This window comes from Mastomys coucha, unplaced genomic scaffold (genome assembly GCF_008632895.1).
Source record: "Mastomys coucha isolate ucsf_1 unplaced genomic scaffold, UCSF_Mcou_1 pScaffold21, whole genome shotgun sequence".
Lineage (NCBI taxonomy): Eukaryota > Metazoa > Chordata > Mammalia > Rodentia > Muridae > Mastomys > Mastomys coucha.
The window spans coordinates 49,144,581-49,169,149 of NW_022196904.1; the positions used below are offsets into that span (position 1 = coordinate 49,144,581).

At 42.5% G+C, this 24,569-nt stretch overlaps 1 protein-coding gene across 5 annotated transcripts in view; it reads left to right on the top strand.

Moving 5' to 3' along the window:
* Atp10a (ATPase phospholipid transporting 10A (putative)) overlaps nt 1-20,893 on the top strand; it is a 168,353-nt gene extending 147,460 nt beyond the window's left edge. For 2 of the 5 annotated variants that reach the window (XM_031386836.1, XM_031386837.1), the window contains exons 15-22: nt 4,524-4,848; nt 7,161-7,237; nt 10,242-10,367; nt 14,559-14,759; nt 18,510-18,590; nt 18,683-18,787; nt 19,212-19,399; nt 19,593-20,893. In XM_031386836.1, coding sequence (XP_031242696.1) covers nt 4,524-4,848; nt 7,161-7,237; nt 10,242-10,367; nt 14,559-14,759; nt 18,510-18,590; nt 18,683-18,787; nt 19,212-19,399; nt 19,593-20,211 — 1,722 coding nt within the window. In that variant the 3' untranslated portion in view covers nt 20,212-20,893. Of the gene's footprint in view, nt 1-4,523; nt 4,849-7,160; nt 7,238-10,241; nt 10,368-13,332; nt 13,418-14,558; nt 14,760-18,509; nt 18,591-18,682; nt 18,788-19,211; nt 19,400-19,592 lie in introns of those variants that run through there. The other 3 variants (XR_004123064.1, XM_031386838.1, XM_031386839.1) reach the window with 3 other exon arrangements.
* Nucleotides 20,894-24,569: the final 3,676 nt, after the last annotated feature.

A 24,569-nucleotide genomic window follows, 5' to 3' on the forward strand; every position in this document is an offset into this window, starting at 1 on the left:
TTTTTGTAATGGTCTCTAGCTATTGCAAAGAGAAGCTTCCTTGAGAAAGGATGAGAACTAAACTTATCAGGTGGACCGTGGAGAATGATGTCCCCTGGGTGAAGAAGTTGGATCTAGGATTTCTTAATAGCAAAAGAATGTACATGAGGGGTTTATTAATGCAAGGTTCAACTTATTTTTCATATCACTGGAGTTTTTTTAGTGAGGTCCTACGTGTCTCGTATTCGGAGCCAAGGCAGTGATCCATTTAGCATGAACTTCTCTGGTTTCATCAACTGCCTCTAGGCACTTCTCTGGTCTAGTCACATTTATTTGCTTAAATCCTCAAGTATGCAAAGGTTGTCAACTTGCAGACCCTCCCTGATCTAGACTCTTGATTTCTCCCAAGAGCTCCACTTGAAATCCCTTCAGGATATTCAAGCCTGAGCCTCCCTCTATGCAAAGCTCCTCCTCTGCCTTCTTCACTGGAACTTAAGGCCATAACAGCCTCTGTGGAGATTCATGGATTCCTTCTAGGTTCTACACACAGGTCATCAGCTGTCCAGTCCTTAGGATCCTGTCTCTGAGAGCCACGAATTCACAGTCTCTCCTTGCTGTCTTGAAGTTTATGGGTCTTTGGTAACCCTCCCTCTCTTACTTATGACATTGGTATTTTGTGTTTGTTCTTTGATTACTTTTGATGCCAGTCTATGGATTATACTGACTCTTCAAGAACGAGGTTTGCATTGCCTTGCTGTCTTTATTTTTTCCTGTTTGTTGTATTTGAAGTTTTATTGATAACGATCTGAGCTTTCTTCTTTTTCCTCTTTTTCTTCTTTGTTTCCTCCTCCTCTTCTTGTGCTTCTTTGTTTTTATTTCTTGTGCTCAAGCATTTTTCTTTTCTAATATAAGATCTACATTATAACTGTTTGACTCAGTGCTATTTGTCTGCACTTCACAATTTTGAAGTGTTTTTCAGTACATACAGCTCAAGCTCATGATGGTTTTTATAAATATTTTCTATTTCCTCTTAGGTCTGTGGATCTTTGCAGAGTGTTTTGTTTCACTTCTGAGTTTTTAGGCTGTCTTTTTGCTACTGATTCCTAGTTTGAGTCCAACCTGATTAAATAATATTTCAGTTCATTTAACTTCATTAACTTTTCCAATAACCAAAAGGAATAGCCTCTATTGGTTTCCATTGTGTGGACTCTGGTTCTCTCTTCTCCAAAGTAAGAGCCATTCAGTTGACAAATAGAATGGTTCAGTTCTTGTGTCTTAAGGGTCAGGAGACAGGACTTCCTGAGTTTCCTTGGCTCACTACTTCCTTTGTGTCTGAAGCAATTACTAGAGGGCAAGCCCACTGACAACAAATACTATTGTTTTCCTCGGGAAATAGCTTAACTACACCTGAAATGGCAATTATTTCCATTCAGCACACTAGCCGTATTCCACTTCCTTCCAGACGTGCGGTTTCAGATAAAATCAGCACAGTCCTTGAGCCCTTGCTGTGTAATAATCAATGTTTCTGAGTGGCTACTATTGCGATTTATTTCTTTGCCTTCTTGTTTTAAGCAGTTTGAGCCTGGCGTGTTTGTGTTTCGAGCTCTCTGACTCTTACCTATTATTGTCACTTTACTACTAAGTCTATATAGTGAGGGTTTTAAAAAATAAATTCCACATATAAAATGATTTTAGATTTATAAAAAATGTTTAGAAAGTCTATGGAGCATTCTCATATCACATCCAATTTCCCCCCAATTAGCATCTCACGGTAGCATAGCACATTTGTTATACCCACAAATGAATATTAACCCCTGCTCTAACTAAAGATCATGCTATAGAAGATTGTCTTACGTGGCGTCTCTCATCCTGTTCTAAGACTTCAGATTATATCTGTTTGTCAACGCTCTCTTGAATGTCCCTGGCTGTGACAGTTTCTAAGGCTATCTTTTGTCTTTCATGTCCTTGGCAGTTTGAAGAGGGCTGATGAAATTGTTTATAGACTCATATGATCATTATATTTATCTGATGGTTTTACTGTGATTAGAAATGAAGCGGTGAATTTTGAGTGAAGGGCATGGTGTATCTTTATTTAATTACATTGTATAATCACGCCAACATGTTCATGATGCCCTAGTATTTGCTACTTGTATCCATTTTGCAAGGAAGGCAGCTTCCCCTCCCCCTCCCACTCTTTTCTGTACTAAACTCTTTGGAAATAAGTCTGTGTGAATTCACACCTAAGGAGTGTGGTGCTGCAGTCTACCTCCTTGAGGGCAGAGATTCTACATGAATTATTTAGGATTACATTCACATTTCTATATGGTTTTTCTGTGGATTGCTCACAATCTTTCTCCCCAAACTGTTATGCTACTGATTTTCAAAATGCTAATGCTTGCTTGGAGCTTTTCTATGATGGCTGCTTTAATGTCCCTGTTAGATTATGGAGTGTAAAAAATAAATTAATTTATTTTAAAAAAAGATTATTCTAATGTCAGGCTCACCTTCTGTTCATTGTGTTTTTCCACTGGAGCTGGGATTTCCTGGTTCTTGTGGCACTGAACTTTTGTCATGTGACTTATATGAATTATGTTATGACTCTCCCCATTTCCCCCTACCTTTTTTATTCCTCTGGAGTATGGAGTTTTGGAAACAGGTGATCTATCCTTTTGGACTTGTACTTCAGGCTCTGCTCAGACTCAGGATGGGTCATTTGCTCAGCCTTAGTCTGCTTCCAGTGCCCATCTTTGAATGTACATATTTTTCTCTTTGAAAGTCAGTTTAGAGCATGGGTAGGGACTGTACCAGAGTGTCATTCTCAGAGTGTTACTGCCCCCACAGGATTATACCTATGTGTGCACAGCATATAGAAAACCCGTGAATTCATGACTAGCATTATAGGGCCAGCTAAAGTGTCTTCCTTTACCATCTTTCCAGTACTTTTTAGGTCCCCAAGAGTTCCCTTTAATGTCCTCTGGTGAGAAAACCAGGGTGTATTTTACCTCTTTCTGATTTTTATTTTTCCTCCTCAACCCCACCTGCATGTAATGGTAGGACATAGATTAAGACAATCATTATACTGCTGTCTTGATACCAAACTACCTGAGAGAAGAAGCAGGTTCCACTCCCTTTGAGTCTTTATTTCTAGATGGCTCTGTTTGCTGGCAGTGTAGCAAAACCCATATGATAAGGATTAGGAGAAAACAGAGGGGGGGAAGAGGGTTCCCACATCTTGTCTGAGCATTGGGAGTGCTCTTCCCCCCACCCCACCCCTGTCTACAGCCAGAGCCTAGAGTTTCTTCCTGAGCTCCTGTTTTCTGGTATCCACTTTCAATTCCTCAGTCTCTTGGACCATGTCAGACCTTCTAGGGTAAAATGAAACATTTGCGACCCTTTGGTGTCCTTATTATGATAATCTCCTTTCCCTATCCAAATGCTACTGTTTTCATTTAGAGTTCATGAGCAGCTGCTCTGTGAACCTGGCCAGGTACAACAGATGCATCAGGGTTGAAACGGGACGGGGTGAGCCTGTTTCATCTCACAGAGAACTAGCTATGTTGGTGCTTTGTAATAGGTTCAGCAACCTAATGGCTTTCTGTATCTACATTCTCCTTAAGTCTTCCCCAGTTACCAGAATGTCCTCCTCTAGCAGAGGATTCTACCTCCAGTCACAAATCTGTGTGTTCCCCATCTGTGACTGGCAGTGGCCATGTCCAGGGGCCTATCTTCTCCTCCAAGTCTTCCTAAGGGCACTGGCTATCCCTTTGCAGATTTATTAGTTTCTGCATGTATCAGTCTTCAGTAAGTATTGATTGGCCACAGTGTGCTGTAAGAAACTAGGCCCTAGGCCACTGGGTTGTCTGTCTGCATGAGGATAGGAGCCTTTCAAACTTCTCCATGGTGTGTTTGTTCCTGGAAATGAGCACTCTCTTTGGTCTCTGGCTCCTGTCCCCAAAGTATATTAATATCCAAATTTCCTTCTATTTGGAACTCAGCTCCAGTTTGGGGAAGGACACAGATAATTGAAAAACAAGGTAATTAGGCTTCTTCTTTTCTTTCTTTCTCGAAATACACACACACACACACACACACACACACACACACACACACATACACACACACACACATTTTCTCTAGATAGGCAGGCTGATGATCCAGCAAGGGCTTTGAAAAGGCTTTGTGGACCACTGTCAATGGCTCAGTATGAGGCAGGAAGGTTTAGGTAAAAGGCCTAGAGAACTTAGAGGCATACAGGTTGAACCTTCAGCCTAATCATGGAAGGTAGAGCAGTAATGCAGCCACACCTATGAAGGTGAACGTGCTCCATTTCAGTTTCAGCACACTAGCATAGTCAATAAAGCACAATCCAGTGGAAGCTGAGTAGTTCTCCTCCTCCACAGGAAGTCATTCTCTCTAGCTGCACTTCCTTTTCTGGAGGTCTGAAGAGCCACAAGCCCAGTGCCTTAGAAGGACTTCAGCTGGGAGTGTTGTGGTAGATAACCAGGATCATGACCCTACTGAAAATTGTTGTGTGTCAATTTCAGGAATCATGTGCAGCCCTGCTGGACCAATGCCTCCATTATGTGCAATCCAGAAACTCTAGAAGTGCTCCGCAGAACTCTGAAAGCAACTTGAGTGTGGGGTTTTCTTTCAACCCAGTCTCTGCATCCACTAACTCCAGCCCCAGCCCAAGCCTTGTGATTGATGGAAGAAGTCTGGCCTATGCCCTTGAGAAAAGCCTGGAGGACAAATTTCTTTTCCTTGCCAAGCAATGTCGCTCAGTTCTCTGCTGCCGATCCACCCCTTTGCAGAAGAGCATGGTGGTGAAGCTTGTCAGAAGCAAGCTCAAGGCCATGACCCTGGCCATAGGCAAGTATTTAGGGTGGCCCTGCACCTGTCTTACTTAGCCACTCCCTGTCAGTGTGACCCAAGTTTCTGATTCTCTTCCATGTAAAACTATGAAATAAGAAAAACCTATTCACCTATTCTGCTTACAATATTATGCCCAGCATGGTAAAGTAGAGCACTCCAGACATAAAGCATATATCAAAGAGCCACAAGCTGTGGTAGCAGACACATATAGTACTATAAGATCAGCAACTGCTAATTTAAGAAGACAAGGTGGAGTGTAGACCAATTCTTCAAAGACAGGACTTTAGATAACTACTTGTTTTACACAGTCTAGCCACGGTGATGTCCTGTATTAGCACCTTTTGACATAGCAAAGGCCCTTTTCAAAGGTTTTGAGTTGTTACATACATCTTGATCTCAAGGCTTTATGATGTTCTAAGGTTCCAGACTGCACCAACCAAAAGCCCCAGTGACTCTTCTCAGCTGAACTTTGTCAACTGTTCTGAGACAAGCATCTCATTAAATACATCCAAGACAGCACACACATCCATTTCAATACAGCACAGTTTTGTATCACTTAAGGACTATATCAAACACTGTTTTTCTTTGTAGGTACTCTTGGCTGGGGAACTCTTCAATAACAGGGTAGAGATCACTTAGCATCTCTTTCCATTTCTAAATTGCCTATAGTCTCCTGCACAAGCTTAGCCACTTCCTGATGGGAGCCAGAAAGGCAGTAACTATCACAACACCATTAGAAATATGATCCATTCCTGGGAACTAGTAGGCTCAGTGAAAATGCTATCTTTACCAATTAGTCAGACACATGTATTTATAGTATAATTTGCAGAAAGAATATAGGATTACCCCTATCACCTTAGAAACTTTATCTACTAGGAAGAATCCAGCTTTAAGTATGAGACCTTAATAGCCATAGTCTGAACACCCTAAGAGTTACAGTGATCAATAAATAGCATCCACTAAGGAAAGCTCACAAAAGGGTGGGCAAAAGGGTGCCTGCTCAGGAGACATGACCAGAGTGTCCATCATGGCTTCCCTGGCTTAAGCTGAGGGAAGGTAGCATCTCCTCCAGCGAAAGAGAAGCTACTCTCACATTAGAACATCACATCATTTTTGGACCATGTGCTTCAGTCTTAAGAATCCACTGTTTAGATTTAGAGAGCCCCACTGTGCATCATAATTCATTTTAAAAGGGGCCTTATGGGATGCTAGAGAGATTCCCATTATTCCCAAAATTTTAATTAAACAAATACTAACAGATAATCCATGTTGTGCTTATCCTAATAAAGAAAAATAAAATCACAAGGAAGAGACACCCTAATCCTGACCTGTGTCATGCCTGGGTAATTCAACTATGACAAAGGTTGAGACAAAAAGATCACATTTAAAACCAGCCTTAAGAGTGTATAGTAAATTCAAGGCCATTATGACAAACTCAATGAGACCCTGCCTCAAAATAAAGTGAGGAAAGGACTTGGGATGTAAGCCAGTGGCATAATACCTGTGAAAACCCTAGGTTTGATTTCTAATACTAGGGAAAGGCAGAAATAAAAGGGCCAACCTATAGCAACATCACGAGTTGCCTTGATGTCTGTGTGTCATAGTCTTTTACTTTTACAGCTTGGCATATCTGCTTTGCCTTGGGTAACTCTGAGTCTAATTCTAAGAATGGCATCTGTTGTCTCAATTATAATGGCTATGTCTGTGTCTGACATCCAAAAGATGTCAAGGTCTCTGACTTTTTGTTTTAATATTCATCAATCAACAACTTGATGGAACAAATGGAAGTTTTCTTTGCTATGCCTCAAAGAACCCAAAAGTACATATTAGTTAATTCACAGGGGGTTAATCAGTGTGCATAAAATGCTGAACAGAATTCAACCTGCTTGATGTAATAAGAAAATTGCTAAGGCGACTATGAGTTGGAAAGGTCCTGATGCCTGGAGTTGAGTCACTGCAACAGTGGTGATGATGATGATGTTGGCTTCTCTTATTGTGGCAGACATCACATTAAGGACCTTTCCTGTGTGATCCTGGCAGGATAGAGCCCACTGAATAAGATGGTGGCTAAATGCTAGCTGATTACTCGGGCAGCTTGATGTGACTGGCAGTTCCATGTTGCCTAATTCTGATTGGTTATCTAAGTTTTCCCAGGAAGTTGTTGTTCTGCCCTTTCCCTGATCTTTCTCACAGAACTCAGTCCAGCAGGGGCCCCATAAGCTCAACGTGTGTGTGTGTGTGTGTGTGTGTGTGTGTGTGCTTCTGTGCATTTCAAAATCAATGATTCTTCCTGCCTGTGTTGTTTTTAGGTGATGGCGCCAATGATGTCAGCATGATCCAGGTGGCAGACGTAGGTGTGGGGATCTCAGGCCAGGAGGGCATGCAGGTAAAAACCGTTTGGGCTGTCCTGTAGGACCAAATGACCTTCTTATCCCATTATAGCACAAGTTTTCCCAGCCTGTTTCTGGCCTCTGATGAAGCTAAAGGATTTGCCTTCAGTATGGGCCAGTGCTCACCTTCTGCTAAGCTAGTAGAAGCTAAGATACATTGTAATTCTATTAATAAAGCCATGTGTGGGAAACATCTTTGCCTGTGTCAACCCAAGTATATTTTGGGAAACTCTTACTCCAAGAGGCAAGGTGAGTCATAGCCTCCCCAGGCTCATCCCTGGAGGCATTTATGTTTACTATTATTCAACAGTATCTATACTCTATAAAAGTTGCCTCATGACACTGTTGGGACCCAAAATCCCTCTGAAGATGAAATGTAGTCATCCTGACTCCCATGGTAGTTCCATCTGTGCTTTTCATTTGTTTCTGTTTTCAGTTCTAAGTGTTACAGAATTTGAATGCACTAGTTAACTTAAATTGTACAGCTTCTGGATATAGCATTATATCAACTTCTAACATCTGAGCAAGTATGAGACATACACACACACACACACACACACACATATATATATATATATGTATATATATGTTTATATAAACACACACACATATGTGTGCTTGGTAAAGATTTTAAGAAACAATTTATTCAGTGGGTTTTTAAAATCATAATGTTTATCACCATTTATTTGCAGGTTAGATCACTTATTCAATCAGAAATGATTTATAGAAAACTATATATATTATATATATATAAAGTTGTGCAGAGAACATTCATTTTCTGGCTTTGTATTAAACAGCAGCCAGATGGTAGGCCTGAAAGTACAGTACAGTTGCCCTCACTATCCAGAGAGCTGCTTTAACATCACAATTCAGATGCATTAGTCTCCCACATAAACTGTTCCATTTGCATAAACCCTGCACACACCCATCTATATACTTTGAATCATCACTAGGTGATTTCTTGTACTCAGTGCAATGAAATAGTATGTAAATAGTAGTTATGCTACATTGTTTAGAGAGAGCAGTTTCTACCTTTTCAATATATTTTACTGAATGTTTTACATCCACACTTGGTTGAGTCTGTAGAGTCGTTCCAGAGATACAGAAAGCTAACTTGCATGCCTAATGGAACATCCTTTTCTGAGCCAAATGCTTCATATGCTCTGTGGTTCTTCAGTCATTGACCCCATTAGTCATTCTTTCAAAAATCAGTGAGTCTCTACTATTGTCTGACACAGACTTAGAAACAGACATCACCAGATCTAGTCACTGTCCTCAGTGGAGTTAGTTTAGAAACTCACCAGAAGGGGGACTGTCATTGCAAAGGAGAGGTGGACGCAGCTCAAGAGTGGGTAGCTTACCTAGCACACATAGTGATTCCAGGTCAGATCTCAAGTGCTGAACACCAAATAGATTAATAGGCCACGGGGTAGACTTTAGGACTGTCTTTAGAAACATCTTCAAATGCTGGAGATTCCTGAAGAAGCTCACTTGTCTCTCTAACCTTCTACCTTCCCTACCCACTATAAATCCAGCCAAGGCACAGTGTCTGCTCCTATGTAGAAACAGCCTATATCAATGCTCTAAGCTTCCCCAGCTGTCCTGCTAGAGCTGAGGTGGTAGAAGCTGTGCTGACTTTATGTCTGCCTCTGTCAGAGCTTGATTTCAGCCTGTTGCCCAATGAGATGGCCAGAGGAGTCCACAGAGACTGAATGTCTGAGGCACAGAAGCTCTGCTGTCCACTCCAGCTCCCGACCTGAGGTGTCTGTCCCACAGTGGCTAGGCTGGTGACCTAGCCTGACTTATCCATAGAGACTCAGCCTAGATTTTTCATACCCATATATAACAAGAAAAGCTCAGGACAGTGGCCCCTCACCTACTGGAATAACATACTAGAAACAGGGCAGAAGAGGTGTGGCCATCTTGCATAATAGATCCTTCATTATGTGTCACTTGAAGTACATACAAAAGTATTCAGCCACATCCTCCCTAGAAGTTTGCTTGCTCAAAGCTATCTGGCCTATAGGCCTAACTGTTTCCAGCACTGCTCACAAGATTCAAGTCACAAGTCTTATGGATGGGGAATTAGGTATTTGCATCAAGCCTAGGAACAGCGGTAACATCTAAGTCTCCTCACTAAGTACTCACCATCAAGGTCTTCCATGTAAAAGATTTCTTTGTTGGGTCTCTTTGCATATGGGATTGACAAGTATTCTCCTCATTAGCCTTTCCTTAGGGGAAATAGAGAAAACTAGCAACTATGAAAAATCTCTTGAGCTTCTCCATATCCATGGTGTATGGGAGGCTTTGTGAGGAGACAAAAGAAAATCAAATATGAAGTCTCAATTTCGTGAGTGAACAGTGTTGAAGACAGCAGGAGGGAAAGGAAAGCGCTGAGAGTAGACTTCCGCGATACCTGCCCTTCATACCTGTACACTCGCTCCCCATCTGCATATCCTAGCACCTGAGAAGATGATATCTGGGAACAAAGTGCATGAGTGCCAAACATGTAGAAGTCTTTTTTCTTGTCATTCCATAAGTACTGTTTATTCTCCTGAAAAAGGTGTCCAAAATACGACTCTGAGGATGTCTAGATGTCTGCCTGATACCCATTGGTGGGTCAGCTTTAGCTCATCTTTGAAATGTGGGGTACAGTAGAGAGAAAAATACCACTGGCATTGGAGAAAAGTGGGATGAGGGGGACTCCATACATCTCTATGTTTTGTGGCTTGTTAGAAAAGTATATTAGAAACCCGTGTAAACTCATTAATCATACATATAATATGTTTGAGGCTTTAAATAGTTCTAGAAAGTGCTATTCATGAGCAACAGGGATTATTGAATGATTTTTCTTTTTAATTGGAGGATTTAATAAGACAAAGCCACATTTAGTACTGTGTGAGACTGGATTTTTTTTTTTCTTTTCCTGTTTTCTTTGCTTTGTATTTGTTCCATGCCAAGTGGGGCATTAACATGACAAGAAGTACTTTCCTTTTCAAGGCTGTGATGGCAAGTGACTTTGCAGTGCCAAGATTCCGATACCTGGAGAGACTTTTAATCGTCCATGGACATTGGTGCTACTCCAGACTGGCCAATATGGTGCTGTATTTCTTCTACAAAAACACAGTATGTATTTGACATGGATCTTTATAGTTTTACAGTTTGTAGGATTTCTGCCTTCCCAAACCAGCAGAGTCTCCTGGCTGCCCCACTGTTTTGGGTTTGTCTGTGATCTTAGCCTTCCCTTGTACCCTATAATATTTGAAGACTAACTCATGGGAAATGAAAACAGCTGCATTTTTAAGGAAGAATGTTCTAAGAAACAGACAAACAAGACTGTTCATATATGAATTTGAAAAGTAGCACAATGACAAAGCCAGTAGTTTCCAAGTGATTGAACAGAAAGGAGGTTGTTAAATCTGTCCCTATCTGACATCTAATTCTATTCTTGAGTTTTCAGCCTCTCTGCATGTGTTTTATAGGGGTGTTTCACAGGCGTGTCCACAGTAGGAAACTGATTTCTCTGCTGTAGGCCAGGAAGGTTAAAGAAAAGAGTATTCAGTGGCCCTGTATTCAGAAAATTACTTAGTCTTGCACTGTAGTTCAGGCATTGAATTGTGTCTATCAGAGACACACTCAAATAAGGCCTTGTACAAATCGCCTAGTGGCCTTGAACCCCCCTTGAAAAGGGGGCTTGCACATCTTTTTATGCTAAGAGTAGATAGATACTTTTCTCTCTGGCTTAATAGAAAGCTCCATTAAGGGAAGACTCCTCCTAGGCCAGATGTGCTCTGAATGTTTGTGTCTTTTTAGGGGCTTTGAATACCTAGCCCTTTCTGATCCCTCCCACATGGTCCCTCATGTTTAATCTTAGTTCCTTCATACTTCATAGGCCTCCAGGATGGCCCACAGAATCACCACAGAACTCTGACTCACTTGTAAGATTTCTAGACATTCTCCCCGAGGGGCTGTTAAACTGCTGCTCTCTTGGCTCTGCCTCTGGCAGCTTGAGGCTTAGTGAACCAACAAAGAGACAAACTAAACTCTTGGGATAAATGCAAATCTAAGCTTGTCCCATAAATCTCACTGTCTAGGTACCAGAGTTCCAGTATCAAGAGTATCTTGCGCTCTTCTGAAAAAGAATAAAATAAATTAAAAGGTTTTTTTTTAATTCTGTATGAAAACCTTCGTGCTAACTCTAAGCTGATGTCAGTACAGCTCTTTTGTGTTCTTAACTGTTCATTCTTCAGGCTGAACACATTTTCCTTTCCTAACCTCTCCCACCCACCCACTCGCCTGATTACCAAAATGTCTTCTAACAAATGAATACAAGATGCTCAGAACCAATCAAGACATGTCTAATTGAGTAGATTTGGAAATTAAATGAGTTAAGCTCTGCCTGGGACCACATCCAAAAAAAAAAAAAAAAAGTTGTGCTGTTTCTGACCTTGTGAGTTCATTTCTCCTTTCTTTGTAAGCCAGTATTGAGTTGCCAGCGTGGTGAGACCTCAGATACCCAGAGCCTAGAGTTTCCCAACTCCCTCTGCAGAAGTGAATGACCTCTGTGGAGTAGGCTAGAATGGAATGCAGGCTCATTTCCTTTAGTCCTTGTGGTGGCATCTTAAGCACATTGCTTCTCAACCGATAGTAGGGTTTTGTTGTCTTGATAACAACCCATCACAAGTTGAAATTCAGTCCACTTAGATCATCTACTGTCATAGCTTAGTGGCACAGCACACTGGAGCACTGTTACCTTTTAGACAGCTGGGAGCTTTGGCTCAAAGCCACTATCTATCATTTTATGAGAGAATAAAACCCAGTCAGAGAACCAACTCAAAATTCAAAATTTAGGTGGAATGCATATTGCTTTCACCCCTGCATCAAAAACTTTAAAAAAATTACAAAATCGAGGCCTCATAAGTTGTAGACCATGTCTGTTTGGCATCTTTGGGCTATAATTTCTTTTAATCTCCCCCCCAAAAAACTAGGAATTAAGCTAGCTTATTTCTATAATTCCCAATTCAGGTTTGCCAAATTGAGAAGGTAGTGGGAATAGCATACTTCAAGCTTTCCAACATTATAGAGGTAAATAGAAGCCAAAGTGGCAGCCTAAGGTGTGTACACTCTCCTTCTGCCCACCATGTGAAGCCTGCCTTTGTTGGAGAACACCGGGAGGAGAATTAGCCTGTTTTCCTTCCTGTAAGATGCAGGGCTTTGTTAAGAGCATTTATCCACGTGAGGAGTTCAAGGGTAATCAGTCCTCACAGGAGAGAGTCATTAATTTTAAGAATAAATTGGCCTTTCCAACAAAGAGCAGAGAAGAACAGTTTCCATAGTAACAGAGCTTTGGGAATAAAGCTCTTTGGTACGATGAGAGGAGGCTCTTAATTATCTAGGTATTTTTCTTCCTGTTCCCGTTGACTCCATTTGCTCTACTATGACTCATAAGGCTGAGCCCACGGTGAGTGAGCAAGAGTGAGCTGTGGGCAGAAGGCAGGGGAGAAAAATCAATGAAAAGCCCAAGACTGTCAGTGGTTGGCGAAGGGGGGAAGGTTGCATATTAGGAAACTTAAGTCATAGATTAAAACAGTACTTGGGGGATTTAGTCATAGCTTCCACCCACATGGACTAGCATTTCTTCTGATCCTCAGAAGCCATTTTCAAGGCAAGAAACTAAAGCCCAGAGAGAGGAAAAGTAGCTGTGCCAAGAGCTAGAGACATAAAGCAACTCTTTCAAGAGCTACGAAGAGCTGTAGCTCCAGAACCCAGACCCAGTCCTCACTGGGCTCAGTGGAATATTCATCCACTCTACCACATCTCCTTTGGAGACTGGACCCCTGCACCTTAAGCCAAGATCTTTATGTGTTTGAACAAGTTGGATTTGTTACTCATACTCTGATCAAGTGTTTTCATATCTCATTTCTGTAAATGTTAAGAGGACTTTGACTTTGAGCCTCAAAGAAGGAAATGAGGACATTTAACTCTTGTCAGAGGAAGAGTATGCCTCTGACAAGAGCCACAGTATTCCAGCGATCTAATGAGTTCTTTAAAGGTGTCAGATCCTTTAATTCTCAACATCCCCCACCCCCAGCCCCATGTAGGTCTCATGATATGGCCATGTCATGGACAGGGAATCTGAAGTAGAGAAGGTGATATGATCTGTGCCAGATTACACAGTGAGTCTGAAAATACATTATATGTTGGGTTTGTATCACTGTACTATAATAACTAAAATAAGTAAGTTATAAAGGAAATGGTTTTTATTTTGGTTGACGGTGTTAGAGGTTTCTGCCCATAGACACTTGGCCCTGTTTCCTTTGGGTTTACAATGAGGCAGTTCATCATGATGGGAATAAAGATGCTTACCCCGTGGTTCTCAGAGAGGCAGAGGGAATTGGGTTTCCAGTACTCTGTTTAAGGACATGCCTTCACTGACTTCCTTTCATTAGGCCCACCACTACTACAAATAGCTCTGCTATCTGGGAAACAAGCTTTAACTCAGGGGCCTCTGGGAGACATTTAAGATCTGGACCCAGTGTTTTCCATTGGTCATCAGACTGCCATGCTCCCCATGTACATGCAGCCCACCCACTGACACCCTGACCCAGTGAAAGTGGAAAGACCTCCCTAGCCCCCAGCATGGTTGAGCAGGTTATTCAGGCTTTCTGCTTCTTAACATCTTTGTCTTGGCCTTGCACTTATGTGTGCCTTCCTCTTATGGGAGTTGTTGATGCTTTTCCACTCTTCCTTTTCAAAAAGAAAGTAAAGATGGGAGGATCATGAAATCAAGGCTAGTAGTTACATAGTTAAACCTTGCCCTCCTCCCAAATAAGAGAGGAAAAAATAAAACAGAAAGAAAATGGGGGAAAAACAAGAGGACATGGGCTCAGAGATATATCCTAGGTTAGTTGTTTGGGAACATAGGAAAACGAAGGCCCAAAGGAACAAGTCACAGGCCCTCTTGGAAAGTGAGCCATCAAAAGCCCCAGTCACACCTTGATTGTTTAACATTGATCATCTCCAAAAAGACTTCATCTCAATCTGAGATGTTCCTGGGAATTTCAGATTCCATTTGCAAGTCTCTTGAAGACGGGAGGTTGTGGAAGAAGAAGACATGAGGCAGGCTAACAACAAGGCTGGAGGTTAGGGCTGCCTTTTGGGAAGAAGTCACTGCCTAGCCACTTAACCTACAGAAAATTTCTACAAGGATCTTGGGTCCTTCAGATGAGTCTCTGTAGGGACAGCAAAAACAAAACAAAACTAACAAACAAACAGACAAACAAAAACTGTTGTTAATGCCTCTGTTCTCTCTTGCAGATGTTTGTGGGTCTCTTGTTTTGGTTCCAGTTTTACTGTGGCTTTTCTGCATCTGCCATGATTGATCAGTGGTATCTGATTTTCTTTAATCTGCTCTTCTCATCACTTCCCCAGCTGGTGACTGGGGTGCTGGATAAAGATGTTCCAGCTGACATGTTGCTGAGAGAGCCACAACTTTACAAGAGTGGCCAAAACATGGAGGTAAGCTCCGTGTCTCCTGGCCCTCCATTCTCCTCTTCAACCTTCCAGAAAGTAAAATTCTCCCAAATCCCTACTAAGAGACACCCCTGGGAAAAAAAATTGAAGTTGTAGAATGGATGCTGTCTGCTAGGCTCTGTAATACATTGTGTTAGCTTTGCACTGCTATAACAAAACACCTGAGATGATTAACTTACAAGAGACAAAGGTTGTTTGCTCACAGGGTTCTGGCACTTGCAGTCTAGGATAGAGCAGTTCCAATTGTGCTTCTGGTGACAGTGCCTGATCATGGGACAATGGTGAGAAACATATCCTGGAGCAAACTGCTCATGTCAGGAACCAGAAAGCAAAGAGGAAACCACCAGGACCTCCTCATCCATCCAGCACCATGGCCACAGTGACCTCAGGACCTCCTACTAAGCTTCACTTCCTGAAGTTTCCATCACCTCCCTCAAATGCTACTATGGGAACCAAGATTTACTACAAGGGGGGTGGGGTGGGGGCATCCTAAATGAAAGCCATTGCTTTCATTCATAAAAGCAGATACGTTCAAGTATGCCGAGTACAAACAGTCTCCACCTCCGCTATCTTCAGAAAAATCTTCAGCAAATCTGCCTTGGTCACAGGTGTCACACAATTTCTCTAAAGCAGGCAAAATTAAAGGAAAAAAAAAAAACATTTTCTTTAAAGTGTCACTTTCAACAGGAATTAAGCAACAGACTCACAGGGAAAACACTCAGTGAGCAGACAGACAGCACGTTTAACAAACTGATGGCCAGTTGTCCCAGCCAGCCCTTAAAGTAAACCATGTATGCTTCTCTTTGGACAGTTTAGTTTTGATGTGTGCACCCTATTGCTTCTTCTGTATGTCAGAGCCAGAATGTCTTTGCTTCAAGTTACCTTCTTATGGCTACTCTTGCTGACAGTAAGTTCTCATGGGAAAAGGCTTCGCAGCTTCGAAAGCAGTCTGTTGGGGGACAAAGGGGATTCTATGTTGTACCCGTGGTCTTGCTAGGATTCCTATCCTAGCTGGCTTACTGTCCTCAGCCAGCCAGGAGACAAGACACTGTTAACTTGTTGTGAGGAGTAAGGTGACCCATGAGAATGCCACCAGCATTTCCTTCAAGTGGTGGTAAGTGCTCCTCCTATCTCCTGTGTATACCATGCAGGCAATCAAAGCCTCTGGCAGCTACTTGAGGACTTACTGGGCTGCTGTTGAGGGGATGGATTGTGGGGTCCTGGTTGCTTCTTTAAATATAGATTTGTGTTATCTAGGTACTGGAATACTCTGTTTGTCTGTATCAGGACCATTTTGCCATGGGTATAGAGTTCTCATAATGTGCTTGGCATTGTTATAACTTAATACCTATGTCTGGTTTTCTTTTCATTTTTCTTTTTTCTTTTTGTTTTTTGGTTTTTGTTTGTTTGTTTGTTTTTTGTTTTTTGTTTTTTTGAGCAAGCTTCATTTTTCTATTGGATTATTTATTTATTTACATTTCAAATGTTATCCCCTTTCCCAGTTTTCCCTCCACAAACCCTCTATCCCATCCCCTGTTATGTTATGTCAGTATTTTAGTTACTTTTTTTTTTTTTTTTTTTTTTTTTTTTTTTTTTTTGGTTTTTCGAGATAGGGTTTCTCTGTGTAGCACTGGCTGTCCTGGAGCTCACTCTGTAGACCAGGCTGGCCTCGAACTTAGTAATCTGCCTGCCTCTGCCTCCCAAGTGCTGGGATTAAAGGCGTGTGCCACCACACCCGGCTCCAAGGCAACTTTTTAAAAGACTTTATTGGGGACTTCAGGTTTCAGAGGGTGAGTCCACAGCCAACATGGTGAGGAGCATGGTAGCAAGCAGATAGGCAGGCAGGCATACCTCCTCCAAGGGCATGCCTCCTCAAGGGCATACCTCCTCCAAGGGCATGCCTCCTCCAAGGGCATGCCTCCTCCAAGGGCATGCCTCCTCCAAGGGCATGCCTCCTCCAAGGGCATGCCTCCTCCAAGGGCATGCCTCCTCCAAGGGCATACCTCCTCCAAGGGCATACCTCCTCCAAGGGCATGCCTCCTCCAAGGGCATACCTCCTCCAAGGGCATGCCTCCTCCAAGGGCATACCTCCTCCAAGGGCATGCCTCCTCCAAGGGCATACCTCCCAATCATTCCCAAACAGTTACACCAACTTCATGAGAGACTGGAGGGAGAGTTGGCTTGGTGGTTAAGAATATTTACTGTTCTGAGCAGTGAACACACATCCTGCACATATACAGGAGAAAACACTGTACGTAAAATAAAAATAGACAATTCTAAAATTCACTAAGAAATAACCAACATTTAACTTTAAGATTTAAGGCTAATTGTTAAGGGTCTTTCAAAGGCTTCATCATAAAACCTTTTCAAAGTGGAAGGAGGGCCCAGATCCTGATGAAAAGTTCCATAATGAGCAGTGTCTTATTTGTTTGTTTGTTTGTTTGTTTTTTCTGGGAATTTCATGAGAACTGACTGTACAGACATCATTTCTACCCTTCCCTCTTCTCCACTCCAATTCCTCCTACCCCTCCCCAACTCCTTCTCAAATTCATAACTTTGCTGACCTATACCTAGAGGTTCATGCTCTTGGTTCAAAGGTTCCCAGTCACCCAGATACCTGTAGCTCTGGCTCTGCCTGTTTTGGTTTCTTTTTTGTTGTTGTTGTTGTTGTTTGTTTTTGTTTTGTTTTGTTTTTTGTGTTCATTTAATTTATTTCTGTATCCTTTATGCCAGGTGCTGTGTCTAGGTCTTTAATAAGCATTGGTGGAATGGATTCATTAATAAAGTCATATTTTCTTTTTTTTATTTTTTAGATATTTATTTACATGTAAGTTTCTCCTTTCCCAGTTTCCCCTCCAACAAACAAACAAACAAACAAAAACAACAAGAATAAACCCCTGTTGCCTCCCTGCTCCCCATGCCTGCCACCCCACCCTCTCCCACTTATTGGCCCTGGCATGGTACATCTACACAATGGAGTACTACTCAGCTATTAAAAACAATGAATTTATGAAATTCTTAGGGAAATGGATGGATCTGGAGAATATCATCCTGAGTGAGGTAGCCTAATCACAAAAGAACAAACACGGTATGCACTCTCTGGTAAGTGGTTATTAGCCCAGAAGTTTGGAATACAGGAAGAACAACCCACAAACCACAAGGAACTCAAGAAGAAGGAAGACCAAAAGGTGGACATTTCATTCCTTCTTAAAAGGGGGAACAAAATACCTACGGAAGGAGTTACAGAGATTAACTATGGAGCAGAGACTGAAGGAAGGACAAGCCAGCCTAAATATAGCTATCTCCTGAGAGGCTCTGACAGTACCTGACTAATACAGAAGTAGAGGCTCACAGACATCCATTGAACTGAGTACAGGGTCCCCAGTGAAGGAGTTAGAGAAAGGACCAATGGAGCTGAGGCGTTTGCAGCCCCTTAGGATGAACAACAATATGAACTAACTAGTACCCTCAGAGCTCCCAGGGTCTCAACCACCAACCAAGGTCTACACATGGTGGGTCTGATTGTTCTGGCAGCATGTGTGTAGTAGAGGATTGCAAATTCGATCTTCGATCTGTTTTGGTTTCTTATCCACCATCTTGGAACCTTGCTCTCCTTGGCTTCTGAAACAGAACATTGTCTTCTGGGGCTTGGCGTATTTAGGGTATCCCATGCTCAGAAATTCCTTGGAGGAGACAAGCCCTTCTCTGTAATCCCTCTTTATTTCTGTATCTCAGGAATACAGACCACGAGCATTCTGGTTAAACATGGTGGATGCTGCCTTCCAAAGCCTGGTATGCTTTTTCATTCCCTACCTGGTAAGTAGGAACGCAGCATAGGTTTTCTCCTCAGGTGCCTCTTGGCATCTACGGTCACACAGAACTTAGCCATTTTGCTTTCTGTCTTTCAGGCCTACTATGACTCCGATGTGGATGTATTTACCTGGGGGACCCCTGTCACAGCAATAGCACTGTTCACCTTCCTGCTGCACCTGGGTATTGAAACCAAAACCTGGGTGAGAGCCACGGGCAAGGTCACACTCCACAAGGGACCAGTATTATGGGTCACATCCTTCCCAGTAGGTGTTTTGCACATATAGAAGGCTGTAAAGTTGCCCTACCTATGTGATAGAAAGGAAAATAACACCTACTCAAACCTACTGGGCTAGCTTAGAGGGACCCACCACAGACTTTCCTGAGCAGCTGTTTATCTGCCTGCCTTCTTGTCTCCTTCACTGCTCTACCTTTGCCTAGCTCTCTCCTCTTGCCCTCATACTCCTGTCCCAGCTGCTCCACTAAGGCCCACTGGCCACCAATGACAAGACTCATCTCTAAGGGCCGGAAGGCACACCCTTAATCACCCCTGATAAACTCATGTTACTCACATTGTTGCTAACTCTTAATGTGAAGTAAAAGCCCTTTCTCTCTGGTTCCTTTTAGACCTGGCTCAACTGGTTAGCGTGTGGCTTCAGTACCTTTTTGTTTTTCTCCGTGGCTCTGATTTACAACACCTCGTGTGCCACATGCTACCCTCCATCTAACCCTTACTGGACCATGCAGACTCTACTGGGTGACCCTTTGTTCTACTTGACTTGTCTCATCGCACCTGTTGCTGCATTGCTGCCCAGGTGAGTAGCTGAGTTGGTCTCGCCAAGAGATAAGGAAGTGCAGCATACCCACATCCCTTGACCTTGCTGTGCTTGGACCTGGGGGAGTCTCATGAAGCTCAGTCAAGGTCCAGTTTAGAATCTGATTGGGTTTTGTGTGTGTGTGTGTGTGTGTGTGTGTGTGTGTGTGTGTGTGTGTGTGACTTCTTTCCAGATTGTTCTTCAAAGCCCTCCAGGGAAGTCTTTTCCCCACCCAACTCCAGCTAGGACGCCAGTTGGCCAAGAAATCCTTCAACAAATTCACTGCTCCCAAAGAGACTTTTGCTCAGGGACAACCACCTGGACACACTGATACTGAGCTTTCAGAAAGGAAGACCATGGGACCTTTTGAAACTCTCCCTAGAGATTATGCCTCTCAAGCTTCCCAGTTCACACAGCAGCTGGCCTGTTCTCCAGAGGCCAGTGGGGAGCCCAGTGCAGTGGATGCAAATATGCCATTAAGAGAGAACACCTTGCTGGAAGGATTTGGCTCTCAGGCCTCTGGGTCCTCCATGCCCAGAGAGGCGATTTCAGAAGAGTGTCCTGGGGATTCCAAGGGGAAGTCCACCAGTGCTGGTCAGACGGCCCCTCTGTCGTCACTCTTCCATCTGCCCAGCTTTGGCTCACTAAACTGGATCTCCTCTCTGTCACTGGCCAGTGGGCTGGGAAGTGTCTTGCAATTGTCCAGAAGTAGTTTACAAATGGAAAAGCAGGATGGTGAGTTCCTGTCCAACCCACCTCAGCCAGAGCAGGACCTGCACAACTTACAGGGACAAGTCACAGGCTACTTTTAGTATCTCCTCGAAAGGACCACAGCCAATTGTGGTGACAAAGAAATCCTTGAAATAGCCTTTTATTATTATGTAACAAATGTTAATATTATTTATGTTTATTATTTGCACAGAAGAGTTCTAGAAAGATGTATTTTTTAAATGTTTCCAAGACATATATAGGAAACCAGAGGTACCAAAAAAAGAAAGTTTATTTTTTAAAAGTTCTAAGTAGAGTATACTTATGGAAAATAAAAACACATATCTTTATCTATCTATATATAAAGTTTAAAGAAGAGTGACACTTGAAAAGTGTGTCTAGATTTATTTTTTCATCTCATTTTGTAATGAAAAGCAATGTGCATTGTTTCTTCAACACACATGACCCTCACTTTCTGCCAGCAGGCATAAATATGTGGTTAGTCCAGTGAGGCCTAGGGTAGCTGTGGTGGGTGTGGACACAGGACAGGGAGGGAAGAAGGCAGAGGGAAGGACATGTGGCCTTTGAGGCAAATTCCTCCATTGGCTTCCAACATTACCAACAGCGAACAGAAAGTGAAACCTTGAGAAAAACGCATGTGAAGTTTTTGCCCCCACTCACATCTACACAGGCATTTCATAAAGCTCACCTCATGGGTTGAACAGCTCCAGTGTTGCGTGTATTTCTTGCTTACATCATCACAGGCAATAAACAGCCCCCACTTTGCAACCAGAGTGTCTGGTGCCACTATTATGTGAAGATCGTGGTGGTGGCATTAAGTGAGAGTGTTCTGAATACTGTGGGGACACTTTCTCATGCAAGTCCTTTCAGATACCAAAGAAAACAATACTGTGATATACAGGACGGGGCCACCAAGTGACCTGTTATCCCAATCTCCTTGCACCAGGCCATAGGCAACAGCCACACTCTGCCAACCAAACTCTTAAACGTTTTGAGTAGCTACCGTCAGGCTTTTATCTGATGAGCCATCATTTCTCCTTCTTCCGGAAGGAAAGGGGGAAAGGAAATGATTAAAACTCTAATGACAAACTCTAATATATCAATGACAATGTTAACCCATCCCCCATGTAGTGCCCATCCTGTCCCACACTTAAGATAGGAAGTGAAGAGAGTCTGTCTCAGGCTCATACAGTGGGTAGTAGCTGTCTCTTTAGACTGCAATGCAGAGGCACAGAGGATGATGATTTGGGAAAGAACTACCCACTAAATATGGTTCTTGTCAAACAGAATGTTCTTCATTCCTCAGAGTGGAAGCTACGAGGAAACTGTGTGTGGAGGGATATCTTTTCTGTAGTACTAGACACAGGCTGATTTGCCCTGACAAGCTTGGTAAATGAATGAAGAAATGACAGATAGTCACAGGACAGACAGGGAGGCAGGGAGACAGAGAAAGAGACTGCCGTCTGATGGAGTGAGCTCTCTGATGGAGAAGCATTGTCACCCAGAAGCACAGTATGTTTATTACACAGAGTTGAAGAGAGATACAGGTCTATTGCACCCAGATAAACAAGGAGGCAGGGTTTATGGCATACAGCTGGACCAAGGAGACGGGTTTAGGTAAATTAGGAGGAAGTCTCTATAGGGGAGTGGTCTGTAGTCTATAAACATCCATCGAGCAGGAAGCTGTGGTAGGCATTTTTGATATACACTGTCAACATCCATAGATGGATCAGAAGGGAGAGCTTTGCCTTTTCCATCTGGCTCTGGTCCTTGGCATGTCTGAGCCGATGTTACCAGTGCACATTCACTAAGGACTTCATCCACTGGGGGCTTTCCCTGCTCCCCACACTACTCTTCTTGATAGAGCTGGCAGGGACACTCGGGTGCTATGAGATGGGGCTGACAGAAGTTAGTGAGAGGCAATTTTTGCACTAGCAATGCAGGATCAAAGGCAGCAGCTCTCCTAACTCGGTCCCTGTTGTGTCACTCCAGCTATACACATATCTCCAATAAAATAAACTTGAAATTTTTGAATTGAAAGCCATAGTATAGGTAGAGAAAATCCGAAGGTGACATCTTAGGCATTTGGGGAAGTTCCTGAGGTCTTGCCTGTCTTTTGGCTCCTAACCCTAACTTCCTCCCTTGGCCCTGTGCACTCTGCCTTTGACTGCACCTGGCTCAACCTCAGTGGTTCATCCGCTTCTTCTGGATCTCTCAATCCTGTTCAGTCCTACTATGTAGGACTTTTAGATGCCTCTGGTATTAGAAGCCTCTAGTACACCTGTGGCTCCAAACTGCTAGAAAGCAAGAGACACCATGATAAGGACACTTCCCTGACCTGGTCCTAGAATGTCATCATCAATCAATTCCTGGGCAGCTTATTTGCTGAGTAAATCGAACAAGAAGGATGGGTATTAACTGAAAAGTAACAGTAAAAGCTCCAAAGAGGAAAGCATTGGCATTAAAAACAGTTTAGTATTTGTGTATTAAGAGTTTAAAACTGAAAGGTTTAATTTCATGGTTAAAAAAAAGGTATATTATGCAAATCACCATGAATAACAAATATGAAATCACTATTTGTCCAAAGACTGGACTAATTGAACACTCATATATTTTATCAAGAACATCCTGACTGCTAAGACGCTTAAGCCCACTCCTCTTTGACCCAGTAAATCCAGTTTGATGGACTCATTTCTTTCATATGTATGTGGTGTGCATGTGTGTACATGCATTTTCACACATGTATAGCACATGTGCATACAGGTTCACAACACAGTTGTGAAAGTGTGTAGATTCAAGGTTGATGTGGATTATTGTCTATTATTCTCTACCTTATGTGTTGAGGCAGAATCTCACTGAACATTTAACTCCAGCTTTGGGGTAGTCTAGCTAGCCATCTTGCTCTGGCAGTTCCATCTCCATATGTTATGTGTCCAGTCAGGGCCCACACTCCCACACAGCTTTTAAGTGAGTTCTGGGGATCCGAACTCTCATCCTTGTGCTTGCACGACAAGTGATTTACCTGAGGAGCCATCTCCCAGCCCAACTTTAGGGACTAAATTTGAAGAAAATATCCAGTTATGTTCATTTAAGATATTCCTGGTAAGAGTGCTACAAATTTGGAAACATTTGGAATGTCAGTGAAATTAGGAAATAACCATTTAAGGAAATACCAGAGGTCTCACAGATCCAAAACATGGAATCCACTGAGAGAAGTGCCGTGAATAGTCTTTCTGCATGTTAGATACCAAGTACAACATTATTAATCCCCAGTACAAAGCTGGCACTTGCTATGCACAACATATTTTCTAAAGCAAGAAGCAAATTACAATGCATTGGAGCCTTACTGCAGTGGGTGCGTGATCCTTAAAACCTTGGTGTGAGGCTGTATGGCAGTGGGTATATGGCCCCTAAAATCTGGATGTAAGGCCATTAGAGCTGGGAGATATGACAATTAAAACCTTAGTGTATGTATTATTTCAAACCCAGGGTCACACAGAGGATTCTAATGAAACTAAATGGGTAGAAAAAAAAAAAAAAAAGACATGCCTATGGGAAAGGAACTAGCAGGGAGGAAGAAGGGCTCTAGGGGTAAAAGGGAAACTTAGCATGGCTTATGGCAATTAGAATCTACTTAATACATCTGTCATGTTGTCAAAAGTTAAATTCAATAAATTTAATTTTAAAAAAATCTGGGAATGGGGTGTTGTGTGTCTATGGTCCCATCTATGTAGGACACTGAGACCAGAGGATTCTCACTTGAGGCCATCTCAGAAAAAGAAGGAGAATAAAGGGGGAAATGAGACTACTCTAGAAAGAAGTACACTTTATTGGACATGTTTGTGGTCTTGCTCATCAAATTCACTGGATCTATAAGGTTTGTATCTCTGTAAACATCGACTTTTAGAGCCTCATCAGTTTAAACAGTTTAAACAGCATAGCGTTTCCACCAAATAGATATGAGTGCCACAAAACTGAATCTGTTCCCAGCCTGCAACCCAAAATGGTAACCCTCAACTGTCAACTCTTCTTTTGAAGTGTTTGCAGTTGAAGTAAGTACCGTCAACAATGTAAAATGTATGTTATACTCATTATTCAAGCACAGAACATCCTATATAGAAAAAATAAAGACTGGTGAAAAATTGAGGGTCTGGGTAGAAAGAGTACAGTGGTAGAGGATTCTTCCTGCCATTCATGAGAGCCCGGGTTCCATCCCGATACTTCATAGAGTGGTATGGGATGGAACTCCAAAGAAAATTTGAGCTTTCACTATAGATGATATAATGTGCCACCCAGAGCTCCTCCTGACTGCTCAGGTTTCTTTCTCGGCACAGCTCTACCCCACTTGAGGCCACATAGGTATATCAAGGCCTTACTCTCAGCCTCCATTCTGAACAGCATAGGACCTGGTAGGAATATGAGCTATCGCCATGCTTCTCCA